This window comes from Varanus komodoensis, unplaced genomic scaffold, assembly GCF_004798865.1.
Source record: "Varanus komodoensis strain SLA01 unplaced genomic scaffold, ASM479886v1 scaffold9, whole genome shotgun sequence".
In the NCBI taxonomy this organism is placed as follows: domain Eukaryota; kingdom Metazoa; phylum Chordata; class Lepidosauria; order Squamata; family Varanidae; genus Varanus; species Varanus komodoensis.
The window spans coordinates 4,765,059-4,790,153 of NW_025336598.1; the positions used below are offsets into that span (position 1 = coordinate 4,765,059).

The 25,095-nt window shown below is 42.3% G+C and overlaps 1 protein-coding gene across 13 annotated transcripts in view; it reads left to right on the forward strand.

Moving 5' to 3' along the window:
- The window catches only part of ADD1 (adducin 1), a 126,649-nt gene that overhangs the window by 37,626 nt on the left and 63,928 nt on the right, over positions 1-25,095 (forward strand). For all 13 annotated transcript variants that reach the window (XM_044418455.1, XM_044418448.1, XM_044418447.1 and 10 more), the window contains 3 exons: positions 3,070-3,221; positions 9,091-9,171; positions 16,967-17,116. In XM_044418455.1, the coding sequence (XP_044274390.1) occupies positions 3,070-3,221; positions 9,091-9,171; positions 16,967-17,116 (383 nt within the window). The remainder of the gene's footprint in view (positions 1-3,069; positions 3,222-9,090; positions 9,172-16,966; positions 17,117-25,095) is intronic.

The following is a 25,095-nucleotide window of genomic DNA, read 5'->3' on the forward strand; positions in this document are numbered from 1 at the left end:
GACACAACTTCAGAAGATCAAGAAGGAACATTTTCTTTTGCACCAGCAATACCACAGGCAGTGATGTTTATATTTTCATTGCTTGTCTTGACCCCCACCTGTTCATCTTACTCTGTAAGTACAGTATTTGTTCAGCTGCATAAACCCTTTGCTGGGGCAGGATTGTTTAACTTCAGGTCCATGGATCAGAATGTAGCCCTCAGACAACATATGCTAATCATAAAGAATTCAATAGAAGTCATGTTTTAGCTGGCTCCCTGGAACTGCTGTCACAAATTTGGCCTTTGCTCAGTGTTCTGCAATTTTAATTCCAATATTTAGGAAACGTGTTGCCAGACACGTACAGCAGATTAATATATTTTAAGAAAAACATACACCTGAAATGGCTTTAGGTGGGTGATACAGAATACTTTTACAGTCTTCCCAGATAGCTAGTTCAGATTTGGAGGGGAATGGGAATGGGAATAAACAGGAATTAGCAGAGGCCTGTGAACTGTCAAGGCCACCATGCCAGATCACTCAAACAGCTCTTTTGCTCCAAGACTGTTTGGTTCTGAAGGGAGATCTGGGAGGAGTCAAAGAGGTAGCACGCCAGGAGGGCAGACCAGTTAAGTATTGTCTGCTATTCCTGCCATCTAGCCTTCAAGCAGCTTGAGCCACTCAGAGTGGAGTCAAGTTCTTTCTAGAAAGAAAGGAATGCTCCAGTTTGGGTTCTGCTCTTCACATTGGCAGATAAAACTTTCCTAATCCAAGAGCTTTACTCTGATTTGTGCTGGTTATAAACCTCCAGAACTCTATGAAAAATTGTGTTAATGGTTCATGTAAGTTTGTGTGTGTGTGTGTGAGAGAGAGAGAGAGAGAGAGAATTGTGCTTAAAACAGGTTCAACCTTTTCATTTGTACTTCATTAGTAAGAGAAATACTTAGATCCATTTTTATTTTTAATTACATATGTTTTATAATACTACATTAAAATATAACTTGCATAAAATAAGTCTTTTATCAAACAGAACATTGCTAAATTTTCTTAGGTCTTAATAGTTTAACAGAAAATAGTATTCCACAACCATTTTTTCTTAGACTTGGACTAATAGCTTAACAGATAACATAACATCTCACGTTATACCAGATTTCCTGATAGATATCAGTTGACAGATACATAGGCATGGTGAGCTACTAATAAGGAGCTACCTTACTCCAAGATCAGCACATGCTTGCAGCTTTCTGTGTGGAGATTACATCATAGCTGATATTATCTACTGTCCCACAAATTAGGGCTTGTGGTTTTGATTATCTCATGCCTAAAACATTCATAAATATTAAAATATACAAAAAGTACATTTAAGCTAGATTAATGACTTTAAAATACTACTCCTTGCTCAAAAGGTGCAAAGTATGCAAATCTTTCTAGCTAGCTGTATGCCCAAACTTTTTGAGTGCAAATACAGACTTGCCATACACTGTATGTGGATGATAGATTGCTTTTAGTTTATGTCATAATTTCTGCAGGCCTGCAGTTGAGTGAAATATGCACACATGAAAGTGCTAGCTTTGTGTAAGTTATATTTGAGGCATAGCCAAATTTTAGCCAAATGTTATGTCTCAATTTGGAAACCAGAGAAACGATCTATTTCTGTATGTGAATGCTACACTTTTTGGCTCTGTTTACACATAGTGGGAAAACCATAGTGTCCCACTGCATGAACAAGACACTACAAACCTCAGATTTCCCCTCTTTTATGCCTCAGAGGAGATAGAAAGCATCCCATTTTACATCAAGCAAAGAGTGGTTGCATAAAGAACTATGGAATTTTTTTTTTGTGATCATGTGGAAACAAGCTGTTTCCTGCCTACTTCTCTAGAAAATCTAGCAACATCACTTCTGGTTTGTTCTTGTTACATTCAGACCTGGAAACTCTGGGTAAATGCTTGTTGCTAGGGAATGACAAGAGCTAGGGAGGCAGTATGTATGCTTCCTGTCCTGTGACCCTTACTAATTATGAGTTAAGCTAATATAGTTATTGATGTAGATTTTTCTTAGGCTTTTTTTCCTTTGGAAGATTTCCCTATGCCCCACTTTCTAAATATATTTTTATTCTGGAGTATCTCTTCAATTTTATGGGCTCTTCTCAAGTGCCTTTTGAGCCTATTCAAACTATTCCTCATCAGGAACAGTTCTGGAAGGTTACCATCACAGCATCCAGAAAGACTAATACTGATTTGGTATTCTTTCGCTATGTGCATTTACTATGGTTTTCTTACTAATATTTCTTTTATATGAGAGCCAATGTGGTTTATTTGTTAAGAGTGTGGAACTGGGACCCAGATGATCTGGGTTCTAGTCCCTGCTCAGACATCTAGTCAGTGAGGAGACTTTGGGCCAGTTACAGACTCTCAGCCAACCTACCTTACAGAGTTGTTGTTGTGGGGATAAGATTGAGAACAGGAAGAGGTGCAAGTCACTTTAAGTTCTTTAAAGAAAAAAGGCAAGATAGAAATATAATAAATACCTAAACTCTTATTTTCATAGTGCTCAAGAGTTTGTCCTTCTTAATTTCTGTCCCTACCCTAACACAAAAAGGAGTTCTAGTGGTATATGCAGAACCAGTGTGAGTTATGATTTGATTGATGGGCTTTGAGTTGAGTGAGAGGTGACTTCTCTGTTCTTGGGATTATGAGGTTACTTGAGGTTCCACATAGTCTCCTTGCCTAAACTGTGAAGTTAATCCAAAGAGTGGCTGAATACCCATGGGCTTGTTGTCCTGGGAAACTTAAACTATCTACACTGAAGCCTTTTTGTCAGATACGCTTTTTTGGTTACTGGGGCAACTGTCAACCTGTCTCAATTTATATGTACATGACATGTCACTTAATTTTCTGCTCTTGACAGGAAGAAAGTAATTTTTGATTGAGGGAGCATGAAATAGTCCCTTATAGTGGTCAGATCATTACCTCTGTATATTTCTGCATACTCTATGGCAGTAAATGTTCAGTTCCAACTTGCAATTCATGGGACAGTATTATTAAGAGATGTAAACATTTACCTGCAATGTCCCTTTTCCTTCTTCAGGTCTTGGCATGGTGACACCTGTGAATGATCTCAGGGGATCAGATTCCATTGCTTATGAGAAAGGAGAGAAATTATTGAGATGTAAGCTGGCAGCTTTCTACAGACTAGCTGATCTCTTTGGATGGTCGCAACTTATTTACAATCACATAACAGTGAGTATATAAATCATGAAACACCCATTTCTCTCTCCTTTTTGAATTCAGTGCAGAGATAGGCAACTTTTATGGGACTCAGCCTCCCTCCAAAACAACTTCAGCTACCCATGGTGGTCATACCAAATTTGGTTCACAGTTTCACTTTCAAGAAAGGAGGGGAATGTGTATCTGGTTACATTACAGTATGTACATGTATGTGTCTGTGCAGGTGTGGCTCTATCATTTGCATTCAAGAAAGGAACAAAGTCTCTTGAGGGGCTCTTTCATCAATTAGTGAATGGCCTCCTAGCATCTAAGTTCTCAGTGCTAATGAAGCTCTCACTGCTAGTTGGTGCCAATTTAATTATACATCTTAAGTGTTTTTATTTGTTTTACTAGTTTTTAAAACATTTATATGCCATCCTTTGCCTCAGGATGATTGGATTGATTCAGGTCTTCAACTAGTGTCTGCTGAATATTGCCCCCACCCATTTAGAAGTTGTCTATCCCAGGTTTAGAGAGCAAATGAAATGACAAAATTTAAATGAAATTTGAACTACAGCTTGGACATTTTGGATGCCAGGTGCTCTCAATCTTCCATGCAAATACATGTGAAAATGGGTTTAAGTTTTGGGTGGTAGATTTTGGTTGAACATGAGGAGAAACATCTTGATAGGCACAGTTGGACATGGAGCTGATTATGCAGTGATGTGATAGGTTCTTAGTCTCTAAAAATCTTCAGACAGAGGCTGGACAGCCATCTGTGGATGGATGCTCTAGATCTGGATGTCCTTCTTCAAGCAATCTATTGAAATATATCACTTACAAGACATCTTCCAACTCCTTAATGCCACTTGTTTCTTAAAAGAAGTGGCATCCACTACATCACCTCCCTTCAGCAGACTGGAGAAACTCTGGATCAGTGGTATCAAACATTACTGAAAGAGCAGAACCACTAGTGACAATGCCATTTTATTCTGGTCCTGGCAAAGATCACCCAGCAGAGTGACTGAAGCACTCTCCTTTGGAAAGGATTCAAATTCCCAGTTTCATCGAAAAAGAGCCTGAAGTTGACTCACCACCTACAGGCAATGTGATAATTAAGATGGAGATTTGCTTCCATTCAAATGGCTAAACGGACCTGTGAGTGCACTCCTACATTTGTCCACTTTGTGTTTATTGAGTTCATTGCCACAGGTGGAACAAAGGACATGAGACATGTTTTCCAAACCTGACTTTTCACCCTGTTTCTCCAGAATGACAGTAACCTCATGAGAATGTGGTGTGGAAACTCCCTAGCTTAAAAACTCTATTTGGCAGTGGAATGGAATAGAAGGTGAAAACAGGGTCAGCAGCCTTCATGCATGAAGCTACAGTTCTTTTCATGCAAAGGAAATATTGTCCTGCTGATTAGATTTGAGGCTGCTGGATTAATGTAAATTATATTTTTTTTCTCAAGTATGTATGAGGTAAGACTGGTGAATGCTCTGTTTAGGATTCTTCAACCTGATAGATTTTTTTTCTTTCACTTCTAGTTAGAAATGTGTAGCACATGTGAAAAGAGTAAATAACACTTTTCATTTAGATGCCATTGCCCTTCATTCTCAGATCTGGTACTGGCTATGCTATATGAATGATAGTCCAAAAATGTGAGACCTTTTATGACAGTGATCTAAGCCAGTGGTCCCCAGCCTTCTGGGACATGGGGGCCTCATTAGAGTGCCCAGTACCTAAAGAGGGCCACATCTTAAATCACAATGTAACAAATTAAAACCTACCGATTTAGATCAAAAGTAAACATCCAGGGGTCAATGACTTGTATACAATCCATTTTGGAGCGATATTTTACAATGAAATCCTTTCATCTACCCTGTTTCCTCAAAAATAAGGCCTAACCAGAAAATAAGCCCTAGCATGATTTTTCAAGATGCTCGTAATATAAGCCCTTGCCCAAAAATAAGCCCCAGTTAAGATCATAAGCCAGATGGACACGTTTAATACGTCCATTCCAACACAGTTTGGGGTTTGGAGAGTTATGACGATGTTCTAGAAGAAGATGGCATGCCTGTATTTGAATAAATGTAGATTGTTGTACGTGAAAAATAAGACATCACCTGAAAATAAGCCCTAGTGCATCTTTTGCAGCAAAAATTATTAGAATGCCCGGTCTTATTTTTGGGGAAACCCAGTAGCTATACATGTTTGCCTAGTCAGTGTGATTTTTGTGACTGTTTTATGTCAGCCAAGGTGCTAATGTTCAAGTCAAGGTTTGTGACAGACACCCTTAAAATGTCATGTATATGCTCATCTGTTAAGTCTTGACCTATACATAATTTTCACAATTTTCATCTTGGAAAAAGTTTGTTCACAGATGTATGTGGTGCCAAAGACTGTGACTAGGTCTGCAGCAAATTTCTTTAGGCTGATAAAAATATCAGGTAGAACACAATAGACTATTTTTTGTACATGTCTCTGAAATGATCACTGGTTTGCAAATCAATTAGTTCCATCTGAAAAAAGTTACTTGCATCTTCTGATGCCACTTCAAATGGATTCTGAAACGTTCTTATTTCCCTTCAACTCGTATGGCAATCAGTGCATCTGTTCTGGAATTCCACTTGCAACAGGCTCAAGTGCTTTGATGTGTCTTTCAACATTGAATTGTAAATTCCTGTCCTTCCCTCATTTTAGTTCATTGCAGCATGAGACGTTGGAAAAGTTACTTTTACTAACTTGCTTCACAAAAATGTTTAGGGTTGCTTCAAAAGCTTTCAGTTCAGAAAACATGGCGCACGTCACTCACAAGCTTTCCTTTTCCCCACCACCTTAGACTCAATGTGTTCTGATGCTCTGTGATATTCCTTAGGAAATCCAAATCAGAAATCCATCCAGGCTCAGAAAGTACTTCTTGACCCTTTCCTTTCTCCTCAAGAAAGACATCCACTTCATGATGAAGACTTAAAAAACATTTGAGGACTTTGCTAAGCCACCTGACCTTGCATGGAATAGTACACCTCCATATTCTGCATCTATCCCTGAGAGAAAATTTTGAAACCCACTATGAGTAAGGCCATGGTGCCTGATGTAATTAATGCTGGATGCAACAATGCACATTACACTTTCTCACTGAAGAAGTTTACTGCACAAGGCTTGCTGATGGATGATGCAATGAAATTGCATGGGGGTGTACCATTTAATTTCAATGTCTCTTCACTGATTCTTGCAACTACACCAGTTTTACTTCCCACCATATTTGTTGCGCCATCTGTTGTGATGCTTTTCTACTTATTCACACACCTTCAAGAATATGTTTTCTGCAGTTATACTGCCTTTCAAACTCTGTGCTGCAGTCAATTGTTCTGTAATTCTGAAGTTGGAACTATCCCCCTGATAAATATTAGTAATTGAGCAGTGTCTGTAATGTCACTGATCTCATCTAATGCCAAAGGGGAAGAATCAAAACTTTTTCCCTGGACAATCAGTGGCATACGCAGCTCTTCTCCTAGTTCTTCAACATGCCTGGGGATAGCAGATGCAGGTATATCAACACAATTAACGCATTTCCTCTATTCCTTTAAGCATGCACTTCTTAACAAATTCACCATGAGTGAAAATGGCCTATCACTCTCAGCAGCATGATATCCGGCCCTCACAGTTGACAGGTCCTCCTCAATGTGCTTTCTAAAACTATTTTACTGCGAAAACATAGATTTTTTAAAAAGATAACTTATTTTGTTCACTCACACCTCTCCTTGATATATTGAGTAACTCTTGTGACAGGATTCAAAGTGCCTTTTAACATTGCACTCCTTCAATACGGGGACAGTTTCAAGACATATCAGGCAAACTCCTTTATCCTTGTAAACAAAGAAGTACTCCATAGTTCATTAGTCATTACAGACACGGTGCTCATCTGCAATTTTTCGTTTCTTTGAAACAGCACTTTCTTTTGCAAACATCTTACAGTATTTTTAGCAGAGCACCAGTTGCAGAGTTTCAATATTACTCTTGAATAAATAAAAATATGGGACATGCAGTTTTAAGGGTCTAACTCCCCTTTCCCATCAAATCCACCCCCTCTGGCTACTGTTAGCTGGGGATTTTCATTTTGACCATGGCAAAGAAGAAACGAGACCCCTGCCTCTATACTTCTCAGGGATATTGGATCATATGCACAGCCGAGGAAGAATGTAAAAAATGGATTATGACTCTGACCTACAAGATGCTAGAGTTGTAATCTTAAGTCCATTGAATACTGTGAGATTTGTTTCTTAATAAACACACTGCCCTGATGTTTAAATCTGCACTCTAGAAAGAGTGAATGAAAGGCCAGCCTCTCTCCTGGAGCAGAGGATATGCCATTAAGTTAACTTAAGATTATATGCAGGGTACATACACATCAGTGTCTGCCAGCCAAGCTTCTATCATGAGAGGCAAACTGGAAGGGAACTTGGCTGGAGGAAGATATGGGAAGAGGAGTCCCATAATCTTCCCTCCTAAGTGAGTACTCCGTCCCTCTCAACCCAAGGAGCCACTCTGGATCCTGCAGTCACAGATGCATGGGAAGACTCCTAACTGGAGTGGGTGGGGGAGGAGAGGCAAAAGCAAGGAAGACAAAAATTCACAGTGAGCAGCTCTTCTTGAAGAAGGAAGCATGCTCTTGCCCAGGGCTTTTTTTGTCATAGAACGCACCGGAACAGCGTTCCGGCACCATTTTTTGATGAATTTTTCCAAGGGATTGTGAATCGCCCTGTTGGGCGTAGCAGGTCATTGGCAAAAATCATTAACATAGTGCATGCAGGCTGCTTTTGTGTTCGCACTGCTTGTGAGGGCGCTGCTCGGCTTGGGATGCTGTTCGGCTTGGGACTGGTCGTGTGGTCGCATGTTGAGTGCTTACTGGCTGCGGCGACCATTATTTTTATGTGTGTGTAGAGTGACTGGCTATGTGCAAAAGGTAAACAAGTTCTTTATTTCAAAAAAAAAGTTGGTGAATTGAAAATCTTTTTTAGTGTAAAAGTGTGACCCCAAGACATGAGTTCCGGCACCTTTTTTTTTTTTTTTTTTTACAAAAAAACCACTGCTCTTGCCTGAAGCAGCAACCTTATCAGGAAGCCACTTGGAGGAGCCATGATGGGTGGAGCCTCCAAAAATGTTCAGTATGCAAACACTTTGTATCCTTTCTGCAAAAATACCAGTCCTTTTACTCTCATTTTCCCGCCTTTTTTTTTTTTTTTTTGCAAAAGCAGGCCTGACATGTTGTGTACCCACCCAAACAGCTGCTTTATCTTCATTACATACATATATAGCTTTCAACATGGTGATTCATGGAGGGGAGGAATGAAAAGGCTGAGTGGTATGGGTCCCTGAGCTCTGCTGGCTAGCAAAGCACCCAGAATGGCCAAAATGCTAGTATGAGGGATAAGACCAAGAGGGGGCTGTCAAACGCAACCACAGCAACCAGAAGAGACTATGTTGCTGTTGTGTTTTTTGAAAGAAAGGGGCAGGGAAAACTGAAGTAGATGGTGCCACCAGAGGCAGGAAGAACAGTGTGGGTCTGGGAGAAAATGCCTTGAGGGTGATAGCAGTAAACAAGTAGGTTGGAGGCTGCACAGAAGGAGCTTGGGCTGTGGACCTCTGGTCTAAACATGTACTAAGAATTACAGTCTCACTTTGCAAATATCAAATGTTGCAGAATATCTGGTGAACCGGAAGTAGTCTGGCAAAATAAATAATTGCTAGATTCGTAACAGAACTTCCAGACTCCATTTGCACTTCAGAATTAATTTTCTTTTACATCATTCATGGACTTATGTTATGATCTTTTTTTCAACACAGCTGGATTATACACATGTTTATATATCACAGCTTTTATACCCTCTGTTTGTAGGTAAGAGTAAATTTGGAGCAAGAACACTTTCTCATTGTGCCTTTTGGGCTTCTGTATAGTGAAGTTACTGCGTCCAGTTTGGTAAGTACAAGAGAACTAACTCTGAATAGGGGATTTAGTATTTATATCCCCATGTGTTAGGTAGAGTGATATGTGGAACAATATATTTGGTAATTAACTTTTCTTTTGGAGACAGACTTGATAAACATTTTTACATTATGCCAACTTTAAGGATATTCTTGTTGCAAATAGTATTATTTTGCTAAATAAGAACATCAGAAGAGCCATATTAGATCAGACAAGGATTCTTCTAGTACAGTGTTCTATTCAGAGTACCCAACTAACTACTCATGGGATCCCATAATCCCTCCCACTAAGTTCAGCAACAGCTGGGATACATAGGTGTGCTGCCTTTGATATAAGAGGCAGCATATAACCATAAGGACTACTAGCTACCGATAGCCTTCTCTGTGAATTTGTTCATTTCTTTTTTAAAGGTGTCCATCACTATATCTCATGGAAATGAATACTATAGCTTAACTATGTGTTCTGTGAAGAAGTACTTTTATCTGTTCTGAAACACCCACCAGTCATCTTCATAGCACAATCCAGGCCCTAGTAGTAGAAACTTTGCCAGCTGCCATCAGCCAGGGCCACAGCAGCAAACTTTCTGTGCTGTTTTGGCCAAGGGACTTATCTAAGTTTTGACTTGATCATGGCATAAATCCTTGAAGAAGCCATGGATATGTGGGATGGTTTACAAGCCACCCCAACAGAAACAGAAAGGAGTCACACAATATGCTAAGCCATCTCCCAATGTCATGCAAACCCGTACACTAACTCTTTCACCTCCCTGGCTTGTCATTTTTTGTTTCCATTATTCATGGAAGTTAAAAATGATAGGCATGATGCAGCATGACTCAAAGTAGAATGTTACATATACTTACATACATTTGTAGCCTATTTTTGACCACAATTCTCAAAGTGGAAAAGAAACAATCAAAATAGTCCTTTTCATAGCTATGCATGCAGGGTGGCTTGTACATTATGATAAGCAAGGATAGGGGGTTGCCGCAGCTGGTGGCAACTTACCATATTATCCTTGACAGATGATAACAAACCTCAGCTGGATCTATCCTCTCCACCCTTGCTCTTGCCACCTATCCCAGCATCTACCATGAGCAGCAATCCCTTTATTACTATATTTTTTCCTGTCAACCTCCTGATAGGCCCTCAGAGGTTTTGAGGTAGGTTCTCCTAGTTCTCCTTCTTGATTATATCTCCAGCTCTTCAATGCTTCTTAGCCAATCCAGCCCCCAAAGTGTATGGGAGGTGGTACATTAAAATAAACACTTTTGTTGTGATCCCTCTCTTCTCAATACATTTACCTACTTTCTCTGTGTTCCATGAGGTAAACAGGGCGATGAGCACAGTTCTCAGCCAGTAGGAACAAAGCATTTAATTATATGCATATCTCTAGGAGGCCATGGGTATAGAAATTGGATGCCTGGCGTGGGCCCTTCTGTAACTGCTATTCCCATGAGGCTTCATAGCATTGTTTTTTTAACATGAATCTAAAAATTGTTCCTGGGCTCAGAACAAATCGTTGTGATATACTACAACTGAGTCTAGACAATGTGGCATGTTCATAGTGCTCGAAAAATGATAGCATGTTGTGACATATGAACCTAGTCACAATTTGTAAGTGTAGGGAGTGAGAAAGACAGTTGTTCTTGGCCCTCATTCAAGGCCAGACTCCCCAGGTATGCAGGCAGCCTCAGAAAATAACCAAGATGTACACTTAATGGGAGGGGGCTTGGAACAGAGGGGTATGGCTCTCAACCCCATGATGTGATATCAGCAGAGAAGGGGGAACCCATTTAGAGGATCGGTGTGTAGTGAGGAGACATGCTCATTCCAAAGGGTCCTTCCCGAAAGGATGGGGACCAAACATACTCAGAAGGAAAATTCCTAGAAATAAATACTAAATTAGATTCAATAAACTGCTCTGTGCATGCTCAGAGATTCCTTTCAGGTCTTTCTGCTTCTGGAAAACACTTTGGTTAATAAATTGATTGTGGTCAAGCATGCTGGAGTTCATGCCCCACACACACACACACACACACACGCACAGTGTCACAAATGCAAAATACAATCATGAACATTATTCCCTCACAATGTGACTTCAAAAACAGCCGCTATTTGTTCCTATTTAAGACAGAAGGCTTGATAGGGGCAGTAGGCGGTGTGATTTTTCAACTGGGATCATAGCATTGAAATCTCGAATAGCGTTCCTCTCAAAATGCCACCTTTTGCAACAATTTAGACCTTTAAAGCCTCCATTGGTACCCACCTCACTGCATCAGGTGCAGGAGTGTGAGAAATCCTGTGAGTGAAAAATGAGAAGTAAATTGATAAATACATTATTTATAGGCAATATATTTTATTCCGTTTGCTTTTTTAAAGAAATTGATTTATTAAAATTCTTGTTTAATATTTTACGAAGTTTTATTAAGATTGTTTTAGTTTGAGGTAAATTATTATATGCATTTATAGGTATAAGCTAAATGCCTCTGAAGAAGAACTTCTAGGACAAATTTGGCATGTATAACTGACTTAAGTAGGCCTTGCATAACCCACTTCATTGGTTTGCAGTAGCTCACAGACCACCAGTACAATATCTGGTTTTGGATTAGAGGCTATATTGAGCTCTGGTTCATTGGCCTTCAGTTCTGACCCTAAGATTATCACAATACCAAGCTTTTTATCAATTACTATTAAGATTTCAAATTCCCCATAGTCATCCTTATCACTGCATGTTACTTGCCTTTCTTCCTTCAGATCCCTGAAACCATGGCTCATGCACAGCTGAGTCATCAGGAGTTCTCTGTCTCCCCTTCAAACAATGCAAAGTTCTACTGTGCCACCAATCGGAATGGAAATGGCAGAGAAGCAACTCAGTTTGGGGGGAGTTTTAGTGATTTTGGTGGGGTGGTAATCTAGAGCAGTAGTGTGCAGATAGCTTGGTGAGCATTGTATTTGAGACTCCAGGACCATGCAGTAAAAAAGGACTATGTTTCAGATGGGAACATTTTCTAAACTCTTAAATTTTTGTGTTATAAAATATAAAACAAACCCCACAAGCAATTACTTCCTTGTGGAGGTGCTGCTGGTGCTTCCTCAAAAAAAAAAAAAAAAAAAAAAAAGAAGGAAGGACTAAAACAGTTTGCTTTCTTCCACAGGTAGAGCTTTTAGAGAAGGTGTCAACAACATCTCTATGCTGCAGCCACCTCCAGCAAAGTTTTAGTGGAAAGGGGGAACAAAACAAGCTCTTCCCATGGAGAACTTGACCAGGGGAAAGGGAGGAGAGTTTGTTTTCTTGTTTAAAGATTAGATGTTTGCAGGATAGGAAAGGAGAAAAACTATTCCTCCCTTTATCACTTCAAGTTCTTGAAGGGGCAAAACAGGACATATAATGGAAGAGCAAATGTACTTGCTATATAGGCTGAATGTCTGAAATGCTGCCACATGCAACTAGTTTATTTATTCCTCTTGAATAATATTTTTTTCTGATGACCAAACAACAAGGGTCAGTTACTTAGGGTTCTATCAGAGAGACACAAGGGGGTTGAAAATATAAAATAAATCTCTGTCAAGAAGGTTAGAATTTGTAAAGGTAAGTCTAGAGGCAGATGGACTCTGTATGTCCTAAAACGTGGGTCCTCAAAGTACGGCCCGTGGGCCGTATCCAGCCTGCCATGCCCATTTATCTGGCCTGCCTCAGAGGTTTTGGACTTGCCGCGCATGCGGCGAAGCGGCGGCTTGCTCACATGGAGATCGTTTTGGACTCGCTTGGAGAAAACGATTTCCGGGTGAGCAAGCCTCCACCTTGCCACGCGTGCCTGCCCCCACCTTGCCGTATGTGTGCACACATGCCCCCTACCCACTGCCAGCACCGCCTTGCTGGTCCATGCCCATTGCTGGCACCTTGCAGCTGGCCCCCTGTTGAAAAAGTTTGAGGACCCCTGTCCTAAAAGGAGAAATAGGTCAAGATAACCATGTACAAAAGTAACTGTTTCCTACTGATTATGTTTTCCCTTTTTGGTGGCTGTATCCATTTATTGAGTAATGTTTCCTGCTATCAGCTTTCTGTTACTAAAACCTTCTTTATGGTCTCTGTGCATCACACACATAGAACAAGGCCTGGATCAGGGAAAAACTTACACAGCTCAGCATCACAGAATGGGTGGGAGCCCAGCCCCACCCGCATCCAGGGCAGGATAAGAGGGAGGGGCTCCCACCCAGTCCCTCAGTTTTTCTTCAACAACGTTGGAGTTGCTTCACGATCAGACCTTCCACTCGCTTACCTGCTCTCCATTTTTTCCCTCTTCTAAAATAATTTTAAAAAATTCTTCCCTCTTCTACCTACCGATCTCAAGCCAAGACCAGTACAGCTGTTCTCTCTCCTTGCTGCCTCTCCTGCTTGGAGAACATAACCTCCCACTTTCTCTCTCGTGCTCACATGTGCTCCCCTTTTTTCCACATGGCTGACCTGGCTTCTTGCCATTGCTCCTGTGCAGCCCAGCTACCCACCGTGGATGGCCACTTCAGGTGCCTCCTCTATCTCGGCGAGGGGCATGCCATAGAGACTTGCTCCCACTGCCAAGCGTTTAAAAAGCAAACGGAGGCAGAGGGACACCTGGCTCCAACAAGCGTTCTGGCAAAGAACCCTCACCACCGTGGACATGTTGGAAACCAAAAAAATCTCCCTCCATTGACATCAACGAAGAGGACCTCGAGTAAGAGACCCACTTCACCTGGAGAAGGATCTTCAGGGACAGCAGTGGCAGCAAGGAAGAAGAAACACCGGGCCGCTAAGGACCCCTTCAGTTGCCTGCAAACACCACCCCCCATGACTCCCCAGAGGTGTGTGTACTGCCTGTGGCCAGGAGCCAGCTGCCTGTGCCCGAGACCATGCCAGCACACAGCCCACCGCCCATGCAGAAGCCAAGCACCATGCTTTAAGGAATCTGCCTCCTTGATCATTGTCCATGGGTGCCGCCTCATTGTCCAGGGACCACTCGGAGGGCTCTCCCTTGCATCTGCCAGACTGGAGAAATTCCTCCTCATGGTCTCTAGCCTCCTCCTGCAACTGCACTGATCGCCTCAAGCCCAAGATCCCAGTGCAGTAGGCGGCTGTGCCCCGCCGACTCTGACTCCTCAGAGCCCTATGCCACACTTTGGGCCCACTGCAGGCTCCCCACCTCCCGCCAATGCAGCAGTCATGACCACCACAAGGAACGGAGCCCTACCTCCTCTGAAAACCCAGTGATTTCCATGGCTCCCTGCTGCCAACGCCATCTCTTATGGCCTCCCACAGACTGCATGCATGAGACCACAGCTACTAATGAGATCGCTCCAAGACTGCTTGGCACGCCGAGGAACTAGGCCACAGACACAGGGCCCACCACTGGGATCACTGTCCTGCAGTGGTTGAGGCCTCTGCCTCCTGCTGCCACTGTGCCTGTCCCAGTCAAGAGGGCAGCCATGATGTAAGCCTGCAGGGCCAGACCTGGGCTTCCTGGCAACAGTGTCACAGTGAGGACCCCGCCTGCAGGCAATCACCCACAGCGGCCTACAAAAGGCCCATTTCCCAGCGCCGCCACTCCTACAGCCCTGTCCCATTGCGACCACTCACCAGTTCCACAAGACCTTCCAAGCTGGAGCCACCGCCATCACTGCTCTTTATTATGGGACTCGGGTCAGAACCATTTCCCCAATTCTATATGCTCTCATTCCCTGGCCTCTGTTCACTCCTGGGATCCTGGGATGGGCGGGCCCTGGATCATGTCCTCTCCTTGTCTCCTGGAATGGGGGTAGCTTTTCTGACTTTTCCATACTCCGTATGGCAGAGGACCTGGGCATTCAGATGTCCCACCCTCCTGAACCCAAGGTTGACCAAATCTATGATGCCCTAGCCCCAGGGGATACTGCCCCAGTGTCCATCTCTGCACTGCCTGCACTGCTTTGCACAGGGGGCAGGATGCTGCACCCCTACACCAGGACTCTTTGCCTGATGACTTAGAGGATCACAATGTGACAGACCCTATGGCTCCCTTCCTCCGATGGTCACTGCCATCCTTCAGGTCACACTCAAGCCCTCCATGCACAGATCCTACCTAGCGAAATGGAAGGCTTTCTTCTCTTCCACCAGAGCACAGGGCCTTGACCCTTCCTGCACCACAATCAATCACATTTTGGCCGACCTACAGTCCTGCTTCACCACAGATCTTTCCCCCTCTTCCCTGAGGGTTTATGTAGAGGCCATTCAGGGGCCCCCTGTTTTCGCCCACCCTTTGGTACACCACTTTCTTAGGGACCTTTGTAACATGCCCCCCCCACCCCAATCTGGGCCTGTACTCCATCCTGGAGTCTCTCTGTGGTTCTCCAATCCCTCCCCAAGAGGCCATTTGAACACATGGCTATGACAAATCTTCATCTCCTCTCCTGGAAGACTGTGTTATTTGTAGCCATCATGTCTGCCTGCTGTGCCGGTGAACTAGCTGTGCTTTGGATCAGCACCCCCTTCACCATCCTCCACCCAGACCCACTTTTCACTCTTAAAGTTACTTCCCCATTCCATGTCAACCCAGACATTGTCCTCCCCACCTTCTTCCCAAACCCGGCCACCCCAATTGAGGCCATGCTCCATCTCCTTGACGTCCACAGGGCCCTCGAATTCTACAAGGCCCAGACAGACTCACTCCAGTGCACTGACTGCCTGTTCATTTGCTATGAAGGTGACAAGACGGGAGAGCCCGTCTCAAGCCAGGGATTCTCAAAGTAGATCTCCAGCACCATCTCCCTGGCCTACAAAATGGCAAGGATTCCCCTCCCTGCATGTCCCCATGCGCACTCCACACATGCACAGGCTAGCTGGCATCTCACTGCACAGGATCTGCAAAGCTGTGACCTTCTATGTCCTTGACCTCCGTTTGTCACTACCAGCTAGAAATCTGCACCAGGCAAGACTACACATTGGGCAGGGCAGTACTCTCCTCAATTCTGCGGTGACAGCAGCCCCCTCCTCTGAGATAGTAAGCTTGCTAGTTGCCCATATGTATGTGATGTACAGAGACCACAAAGAAGAAAGGCAGGTTGCTTACCTGCAACTGTCATTCTTCGAGTGGTCATCTGTGCATTCACACAACCTACCCACAGCCCCACTGGCTGTCATCAGCTCAACAGCCTGCATTTCCTTGGGACGGGCACTGTCACCTATGCCCTCTTTACAGATCTCCAGCTCCCTTGTGCTCCCTCCGGCTCCCTTGTGTGGTCTTCAGGCAACAGAGGGACTGGGCAAGAGCACCCCCGCTTATCCTGTCCTGGATGGGGGCGGAGCTGGGCTCCTGCCAACTCCATAATGCCGAGCTGTGGAAGTTTTTCTCTGATCCAGACCTTGCACTCCACGGCAAAGCCCATACATGTGTGATGCACAGATGACCACTTGAAGAATGACAGTTACAGGTAAGCAACCTGCCTTTAGAAAAAAACTTAAATAAATTGTCTGTGTGTGATGGCTGTGGCAGCTGGTCCTGACTAGAGGCTTGCTCTATACTGTTAGTGTGCACCTACAATAGAGAGTCTTTTTTATATAAAACTACTTGCTGATGTTACCTGTTTCTCTCACAGTCAGATGACAAAAAAGGGGGCTTTCTTTTGTCCTCAGCACTGTCCTTGTTTGATTGTATTGCTTTTTATATTTTATATTTGTATTCGTCCAAGGTGTGTTTAAATAAGATGTACTTGGTAGAGAAATGTATCTTGAATAAACATAAATGATTTCTAGAATTTAAATATTTTTCTGTATTACCAGGTTAAAATAAACACTCAAGGTGATGTGGTTGATCGTGGAAGCACAAATCTGGGAGTTAATCAAGCTGGTTTCACATTTCACTCTGCCATTTATGCAGCTCGGCCTGATGTTAAGTGTATTGTACATATTCATACACCAGCAGGTGCAGCGGTAAGAAATTCCTTCCTTACATACATGTAGGATATGCATACTGCTTAATTTCTCATTGCAAAATACCAATTCTTACTGCTGTGAAGCAACTAATAGTAATGATAGGTGTTGTGTGTGTGGGTGTGTGTGTGTGAAATCAGTAATTCAGCAAAGATACCTGCATGGTTTCAAGGAAATTCCTTGGATGAGATTATTTTTGTATCTGTTTTAGAGTAAGAACTCTTACCCAGCTTAAATTCTTTATCTCAGAGAGATAAATGATCATATTTGGTTTTTTTCCCAAAAATAAGCTAGAGGTACTTGCAGCAACCTTATTAGTTGAGGACTGAGGCTGAATATGAACTGAATTAGACTTAGATCAATAAAACAGTTCTACTTGTGAACAAAGTTAGCGATAGGCAGTTGTAGATTTTTAAAATACTCAGCCCCTAAACCCCTGTGCTGTACTGTCCAATGGATTGTTACACTTTGCTGAACAATTAGGGCAAAATTCAAAACCCTTTTTATTGGAAAAGATACATTTTGTTGTTGCTATGTGCCATTGCCTCTGATTTACAGCAACCCTGTGAATGAATGACTTCCAAAGTGTGCTGTCCTTTATAGCCCTGCTCAGTTCTTGTAAAGTCAAGGCTGTGGAGTCCTTGAGTTGATCCATCACATGTTTGTCCTCCTATTCATCTTCTGCCTTCAACTTTTCCTAACATGATTGTCTTCTCCAGTGAATCCTTCTCATGCCTTCTCATGATGTGTCTAAAGTATGACAGCCTCAGTTTTATTATTTTTGCTTCTAGGGAAAGTTCTGGCTTGATTTGACCTAGGCCCACTTGTTTCTCTTTCTGTCAGTCCAAAGTATTCACAAAGTTCTTCTCCAACGAACACATCATTTTTATTCATACCCATATATAGTGATTCGGAATACAATAGTTTGGATGATCTTGGCCTTGGTGTCCAGTAAAACATCCTTACTCTTGATGATCTTTTCTAGTTCTTTAATTGCTGCCCTTCCAAATTTCAGTCCTTTTTTAATTTCTTGGCTGCTGAAATTGATGACTGAAGCAAGGTATGTGAAATCTTTCACAATTTCCATTTTTTATTATTAACAGTAAAATTGTGTAATTCTTCTGTGGACATAATTTTTGTTTTCCTAATTTTTCAGCTGCACTCCTGCTTTTGGGCTTTCTTCTTTCGCTTTTATCAAGAGTCGCTTCAAGACATTGCTGCTTTCTGCCAGTAGTATAGTATCATTTGCAAATCATAAATCAGTGATTTTTCTTCCATCAAATTTTACTCCTGCCTCTGATTCTAATCCACCTTTTCTTATCATAAGTTCTGCATACAGATTGAACAGATAGGACGATAAAATGCATCCTTGTCTGATGTCTTTTATTATTATTTGGTGCACTTCAGTAGCCATCATATTTTTGCAATATGATCTCTAGTGCCACTCTCTTTCTTGCATTTCTTCCTCCATACAGGGTAATATTCTTTGTGGAAACACTTTGAACATCACTTTGCTTGCATGGGAAATTAACACAATAGTCATATAGCATTCTTTTTCTTCATTTTTTTGCATCTCCTTTTATGATGATTGGAATATATATTGAATGTTTCCACTCTGGGGGCTGTTGTTTTGTTTTCCATATTTGTTGGCATATTTTGGTTAGGATTTGGACTGATTCATTTTCTGCCTCCTGGAATAGTTCTTCTGGTGTCCTTTCCCCACCAGGTGCTCTGTTCTGTGCAAGTGCTTTCAGAGCAGCCTTCTTTTCTTTTTCTAATATTGCAGGCTGTTACAGAATTCTACTTTGAAGAGGTCTGTCATCCTTTCATCTCTTTTGTATAGTTCGTTTGTTCTTTTTTTCTTTATTTATTTTCTCCTGGTCAGAAAGTACATTCCCTTGTTTGTCTTTTAGCATGTCTAATCTAGGTTTGAATTTCTTTTTGATTTCTTGGAACTTCTGGAAGAGGTCCCTTGTTTTTCCTTTCTTGTTGCTCTCTTCTGTTCCTTTCCACTGGTTTGTAATAGTTCTTTTTGTCTGTACATGATAGTTGCTGGAAAGTTGCGTTCAAGATTCTTTTCATATTTTTGTCACTTTTTGCTTTTGTTTCTCACCTGACCTTTGCAACTGTGCAGGTTTCCTCTGTCATCTGTATAGGCTTTTTCTTTCTTGTTGCTAAAGGAATATCCTTTGGTATTTTTCTCTAGTAATACGTCTGGTTTCAGTCCACGGTTCTTTCATGGTCAGTTCAGGTGAGCAATGCAAATGTATTCTTTATGTGGAGTTGAAATTCTTTGGAGATACTGGTTGAGTTATATTTTGGCACTATGTTCTATTGGTGATCTTTTTTAGCTTGACTCTGATTTTTGAAATTAGGAGCTCATAATCACTACCATAGTCTGCCCCTGGTATTTTTTTAACAGGACTACAGTTTTTCTACCTTCTGTTTCCAATTACATAAGCTATTTGATTTCTGTATTAGTCATCTGATGAAGTCCAGGTGTACAGTTGTCTGAACAGGTACATGAAATACAGTGGTACCTCGGCTCACGAATGCCTCAGTTCACGATCAAATCGGGTCACGAACAGAAATTTCATAAAAATTTTGCCACAGGTCGCGAACTTCACATCGGGTGACGATTGCAAGCGTTCCTGTCTCACTCCAAGCGCGCCCGCGATCACATTATAGGCCCTTACTGTCTGTGCTTTGTCTTGCCACAGTATCAGAGCTACTTCATTTCTTCTCAGCTTGCCATTTCCAGAATAAAACACCATGTGGTTATCTCATTGGAAATGATCCATTCCAGCCCACTTTAGTTCACTCACACCAAGTACTGTGACAATTTACCATTTGCCTTGATTCGTACTTCTCATGTTCCATGCTCCACTTGTATGTGTTGTGTAGCACTGGACTTCCATTTCACCTCTATGCCTATCGGCCACTAGACTTCCATTAATGACAATGCTACTGATATTTGTTCTTCGACCTTCTCCAGTAGCTTGTAAAGTTCCTTTCAACCTGGGGGTCTCATCTACTGGCACTATCTCTTGTTTCATTTTGGATCATTTCATCATAGGATTTTTGAGGTAGGAACATTCAGAAGTGGATTATTACATCCTCTTTCTGTGCAATACTAATCAAAGTTAGCTTTAGCATCACGACTGTTGTCAGTGAAAGATCCTCTGTTAGTGTCACCTTCAACTGCACACTACTGTCCAGTAGTTTCAGAAGTTTCTCTGCCCCTAGCACCATAAATGAAGTCCATTCTCTTTTGATGATGTGGCCATTACTCCTGGTGTCTCAGTGTGGACCATTCTGTCTTGGATGGCCCTTCTAGGAGACCAGCCTAGTGAAAATATTCTGGCCTCATGACAGCATTTCTCTCAGCTTCTTTGACACTCTCAAACCTTGTCACCGTGTTAAGGGGTGCATACAAGAGGGGGAAGGGAAATACTAGGGTATGTATAAGGCATAGGTCCTCAAACTACAGCCCGTGAGCCAGATATGGCCTGCCATTCTCATTTATCTGGCCTGCCTCAGAGTTTTTGGACTTGCTTGGAGAAAACGATCTCCAAGCAAGTCCAAAAGCTCTGAGCTGGCACAGGCATTCTCTGAAACTGAGCAGAGCTGGCACACGCACCAAATTGTAACAGCTAAACTGCGTGAGCACCAGCTCTCCCCCTCCCACTCCCATCGCACACATATACAGAGCTGCAATACGGAGCAGGAAACACAAGAGAGGTGGGCGGAAGAGAGAGAGAGAGAGAGAGAGACAAAGATGCTAAAAAGGGATTGAAGGTAAGAAAAATAACTTTTTAAATTCATTTTTAAGTATGTGAGCCACACCCCTGGGCTGCGGGAACTGTGGCCTTCTCTGGGCAAGCTGCTGCCGCTGTCGAGCAGCTGCGCCTGGGCTCGGCGAGGCAGCCACGGCTTGCCCAGAGAAGGCCGCTGTGGAGGCGTCATCGAGCGGCCACCATGCTTCTGCCCTCCATGGCGAGGAGAGGTGGGAGGTGCCCTGCTTGGCCAGCGATGGCCCTGTCCCAAAAGCAGTCCTTACCTTCCTCATTGTGGCCCTCTCCTGGCCAGGGGAGCCGCCCTGCGCTCGCCTCTCCGGCTTCCCGCTCTCTTGGAAGTGGGGTGGCAGCAAGGACTATAATGTCCATCATGCCCAACCAGCATGGCCAATGGAAGGTGTAATTCAACTCATCTGGACAGTACCAGTTTTGGCAAGGTTGCACTAAAATATGGTAGTCATTAGCTCTGCATCCAAATGCAACCATTGTGTATTGTGGGAATTGTTCTGGGCTGACTTGCTTCAAATACTAAGAGTGGGATTAACAGTATTTATCCTTAGTATCTTTGCTTCATTCTTTGTAAATGCCAGTTGCAGTCATCAGCTGCATTGTGCAAAATACTATAGTGCCTTGGTTGTGTTGTAGCTATGTCCCTTGAATATGGACATGCTCTTCCCCACCTCATCTTGGGCTTCTGCTGCAGCCTGAGGGAGCGGAGCAAACATTTTTTAATTGTTAATTATGTTTAATTATAATTAATTTTAATTAATTTTTAATATGCAGTGTGCATAGAAATTTGTTCATATTTTTTTCAAACTATAGTCTGCCATCCGCCCTCAACAGTCTGAGGGACAGTGAACTGGCTCCCTTTTTAAAAAGTTTGAGGACCCCTGGTATAAGGGAACACAGTGATGTGCTGTTGGAAAACAGTTTTCCGGTTGTTCAGTGGATTAAGCCTTTATTATGCAGCCAAGAAGGTGGCTGAAGCAAGAAGTGCTGAAGCAATAAAGAATGATAGGTAAAGCAGGATTGTTATTTTTTAAGGACTAGTTTTGTTTCCAGTGAAAAGAGCCAGTGCCCAAAAAGTTTAGTACAAATTCCATTGAATAGTAGTGTCATCAAATATTTGTGGACTTGGACTAATACATAATAAATAAGTATTATGCTTATAATAAAAATACTCTTTGTTCATGTATAATTTTTACCATTGATTCTCTCCACAAGTGGAGGAAGACAGCTAGTATAGTGAAAGATCCATCCTCCAGGGTCAGGAAAGCAGTCCCTAAATGTCATTTCTGGAGGAGGAGGGCCAGATGACTTTTTGTCTTCATCAAGGGCAGCCAGACTCCAATAGGGCTTCCATCTTGCAAGATGATGGCAACTGAAACAAAGAAAAGAAGTAAAGACAAGCAATGGATAGTACCTCTGCTTGTCAGGGATGCTTTCCCAGTGTTTGCATCATTGTATGGGTTTTCTTCACAGGTTGACTGGTACAGAGTATTACCTGAGATAACTTTTAATTCTTTGTGATCAGGGCTGCTATTGTACAGGCATCACACTTTGAACATGAGAGTTAACGGATTATCTCTGCTTTAGTCCTCATATTACTCTTGCTTTAAAGACTTCTTCAGTGGCAGGTTGCACAGGCCTCATTCCTGGACATATGGCTACCCAGCCTACAGACGGCCTAAGCAGTATTATGGGACAGCAGGAAAATGCTCACTGTCAATTAGTGTTTAGGACTTCAAGGAATAAGGCAGATAGAGATATTTTCTCCTGATAACTGCATCAGGGATAAACATATAGGACTCAGCTTAGATCTTGTTTCCCCTCTCCCAAAGGCATAAAGAATGGTACAGATCTGTGAGTTGCCACCACTCCAGGTCAAACTGGGGAAGCCATTTCTACAGTTTTTGTGCCTTGAACTACATGCCTATACGCAGGACACAGAAAAGCAGAGGCCTGCAAACCCCTCAGCTCTCCCTGTACTGGAGGCAAAGGAATAAATCTGGGAGATTTGTAGGCTTGTGTTAATTTAGCTCTGTCAGATGATGGGGAGAGGCAGATCTGTCTTTCTTTGTGATACCTATTTATCTCACGTAAGGGCTCTGTGCCTACATGAAGGCTCATTCAAGAAATGTCTCTAGTAAAGGAATTGAAGCAGGAGTGTCCTTAGTGGGTTCCTAGCTATCCAGAGATCCCGATCTCTTATGACAAATTGGAACAGGTACTTAGAGTGGTTTTTGCTGCCTACATAGGTGGACTATTGTGATGACTGGTGATATGCTCAGGGCCAAACTTTTTGCTATGACTTTCATCTCATTACTTCCCTTTCCCCGCTGTGCAGCCTTGATAATTGGTGCAGTCAGTCCCCCCTAGCAAGATCACCCCCTTCTAAAGATATTTTCAGGCAGCCTCTACCTCCATTGCCTAGGGCACCTCTGATTTTTGAGCAGGCTGAACAACCTTCAACACAGGTACCTTCTAGTGTGCCAGCACCTTTTTTAAAAAAATTAACAGTAAACACCATGCACCTGCTCCCGAGGAGACCAATTGATACTTCCTTTTCACTTCATATATTGTAATGATTAACACTATATAATGTACTTTAATTATAACCATATCCCCTCCAAAAAATCATATATTGTTGATTTGGCTTACAGCCTTTCCCTTCCATCAATACTGCTTTTACAAAATCTTCCCATATTTCATTATATTTATTTACTGTTGTTATCCCTTTTTTATTTTTATTTCTTTTGTCAATTTATCATTAACAACCATATTCCATATTTCATTATGCCATTCATTCCTTCGTATAACCCAATTCTATTTCCAGTATTTAACTATTACTAACCTGGCTGCCATTATCAAATTTAGAATCAATTCTTTCTTAGCTTCACTTATATCCTGATTTTCAATCAACAACAATAACAATATTCTTGGCGACATTTCTAAGTTTATGTCTAGAATTTTTCTAATGTCATTAAACACTCTTTAAGAACTTGCTCCAATTTGTTGTGAGCCACACAATCAAAGGCTTTAGCATAGTCAATGAAGCAGAAGTATATGTTGATCCATGATCCAGCGTATGTTGGCAATTTGATCTCTAGTTCCTCTCCCTCTTCGAAATCCTGCCTATACTTCTGGTAGTTCTCGGTCCACACACTGCTGGAGCCTAGCTTGTAGGATTTTGAGCATCACTTTGCTAGCATATGAAATGAGTGCAGTGGTGCAGTAGTTTGAACATTCTTTGGCATTTCCCTTCTTTGGAATCAGAATGTAAACTGACTTTTTCCAATCCTGTGGCCACTGTTGAGTTTTCCAAATTTGCTGTCATATTGAGTGTAGCACTTTTACTGCATCGTCTTTTAGGATTTTGAATAGCTCAGCTGGAATACTGTTGCCTCCACTAGTTTTGTTTTTGCTCAGACTTCCTAAGGCCCTTTTGACTTCGCATTCCAGGATGTCCGGCTTGAGGTTAGTGACCACCCCATCATGGTTATCAGGGACATTAAGCTCTTTCTTGTATAGTTCTTATGTGTAAACTTGCCACCTCTTCTTAATCCCTTCTGCCTCTGTTAGGTCCCTGCCATTTTGGTCCTTTATCATGCCCATCTTTGCATGAAACCTTCCCTTCATATCTCCAATTTTCTTGAAGAGATCTCTGGTCCTTCCTCTACTATTGATTTTATGTTTGTCTACCAATGACCTCTAGATTTAGTTGCTTTAGTTCATCATTGTGTACAGAGTAGGGGGACCACTGCAGGCTGCTAGCACATAGAATCAGAGCAAGTGAGTATTGGTTTTCTGCAGAGATATTATTGAGGGAACTGGAAGCGTACATATAATTCTTTGTGTTTCTCCTTAATGGAAAAAAGGTGTTCAGCAGAAGCAGTTGAGGACTGAATGAACTGATGTTTTATGTTTTTAGCCGCCCCCCCCCCCCCCCCCAAAATCACTTACGGTCAAAAATTCAGTTTCTAACAAAGGCAGAGCTAGTGCACAGACATGTGAGTTCCTGAAATGGGGTCAATGGCACAGGCATAGTTCTAGGGTGGGAATGGGGTGGGAGGTAGGCTGTTGGATTAAACCAAGTTTAATGCTTGCCGTGGAGTTGTAATTCCAGCTCAGGAGAGACCATAGCAACTGACTGAATCATATTACTGTCAAAGCAACTATCAT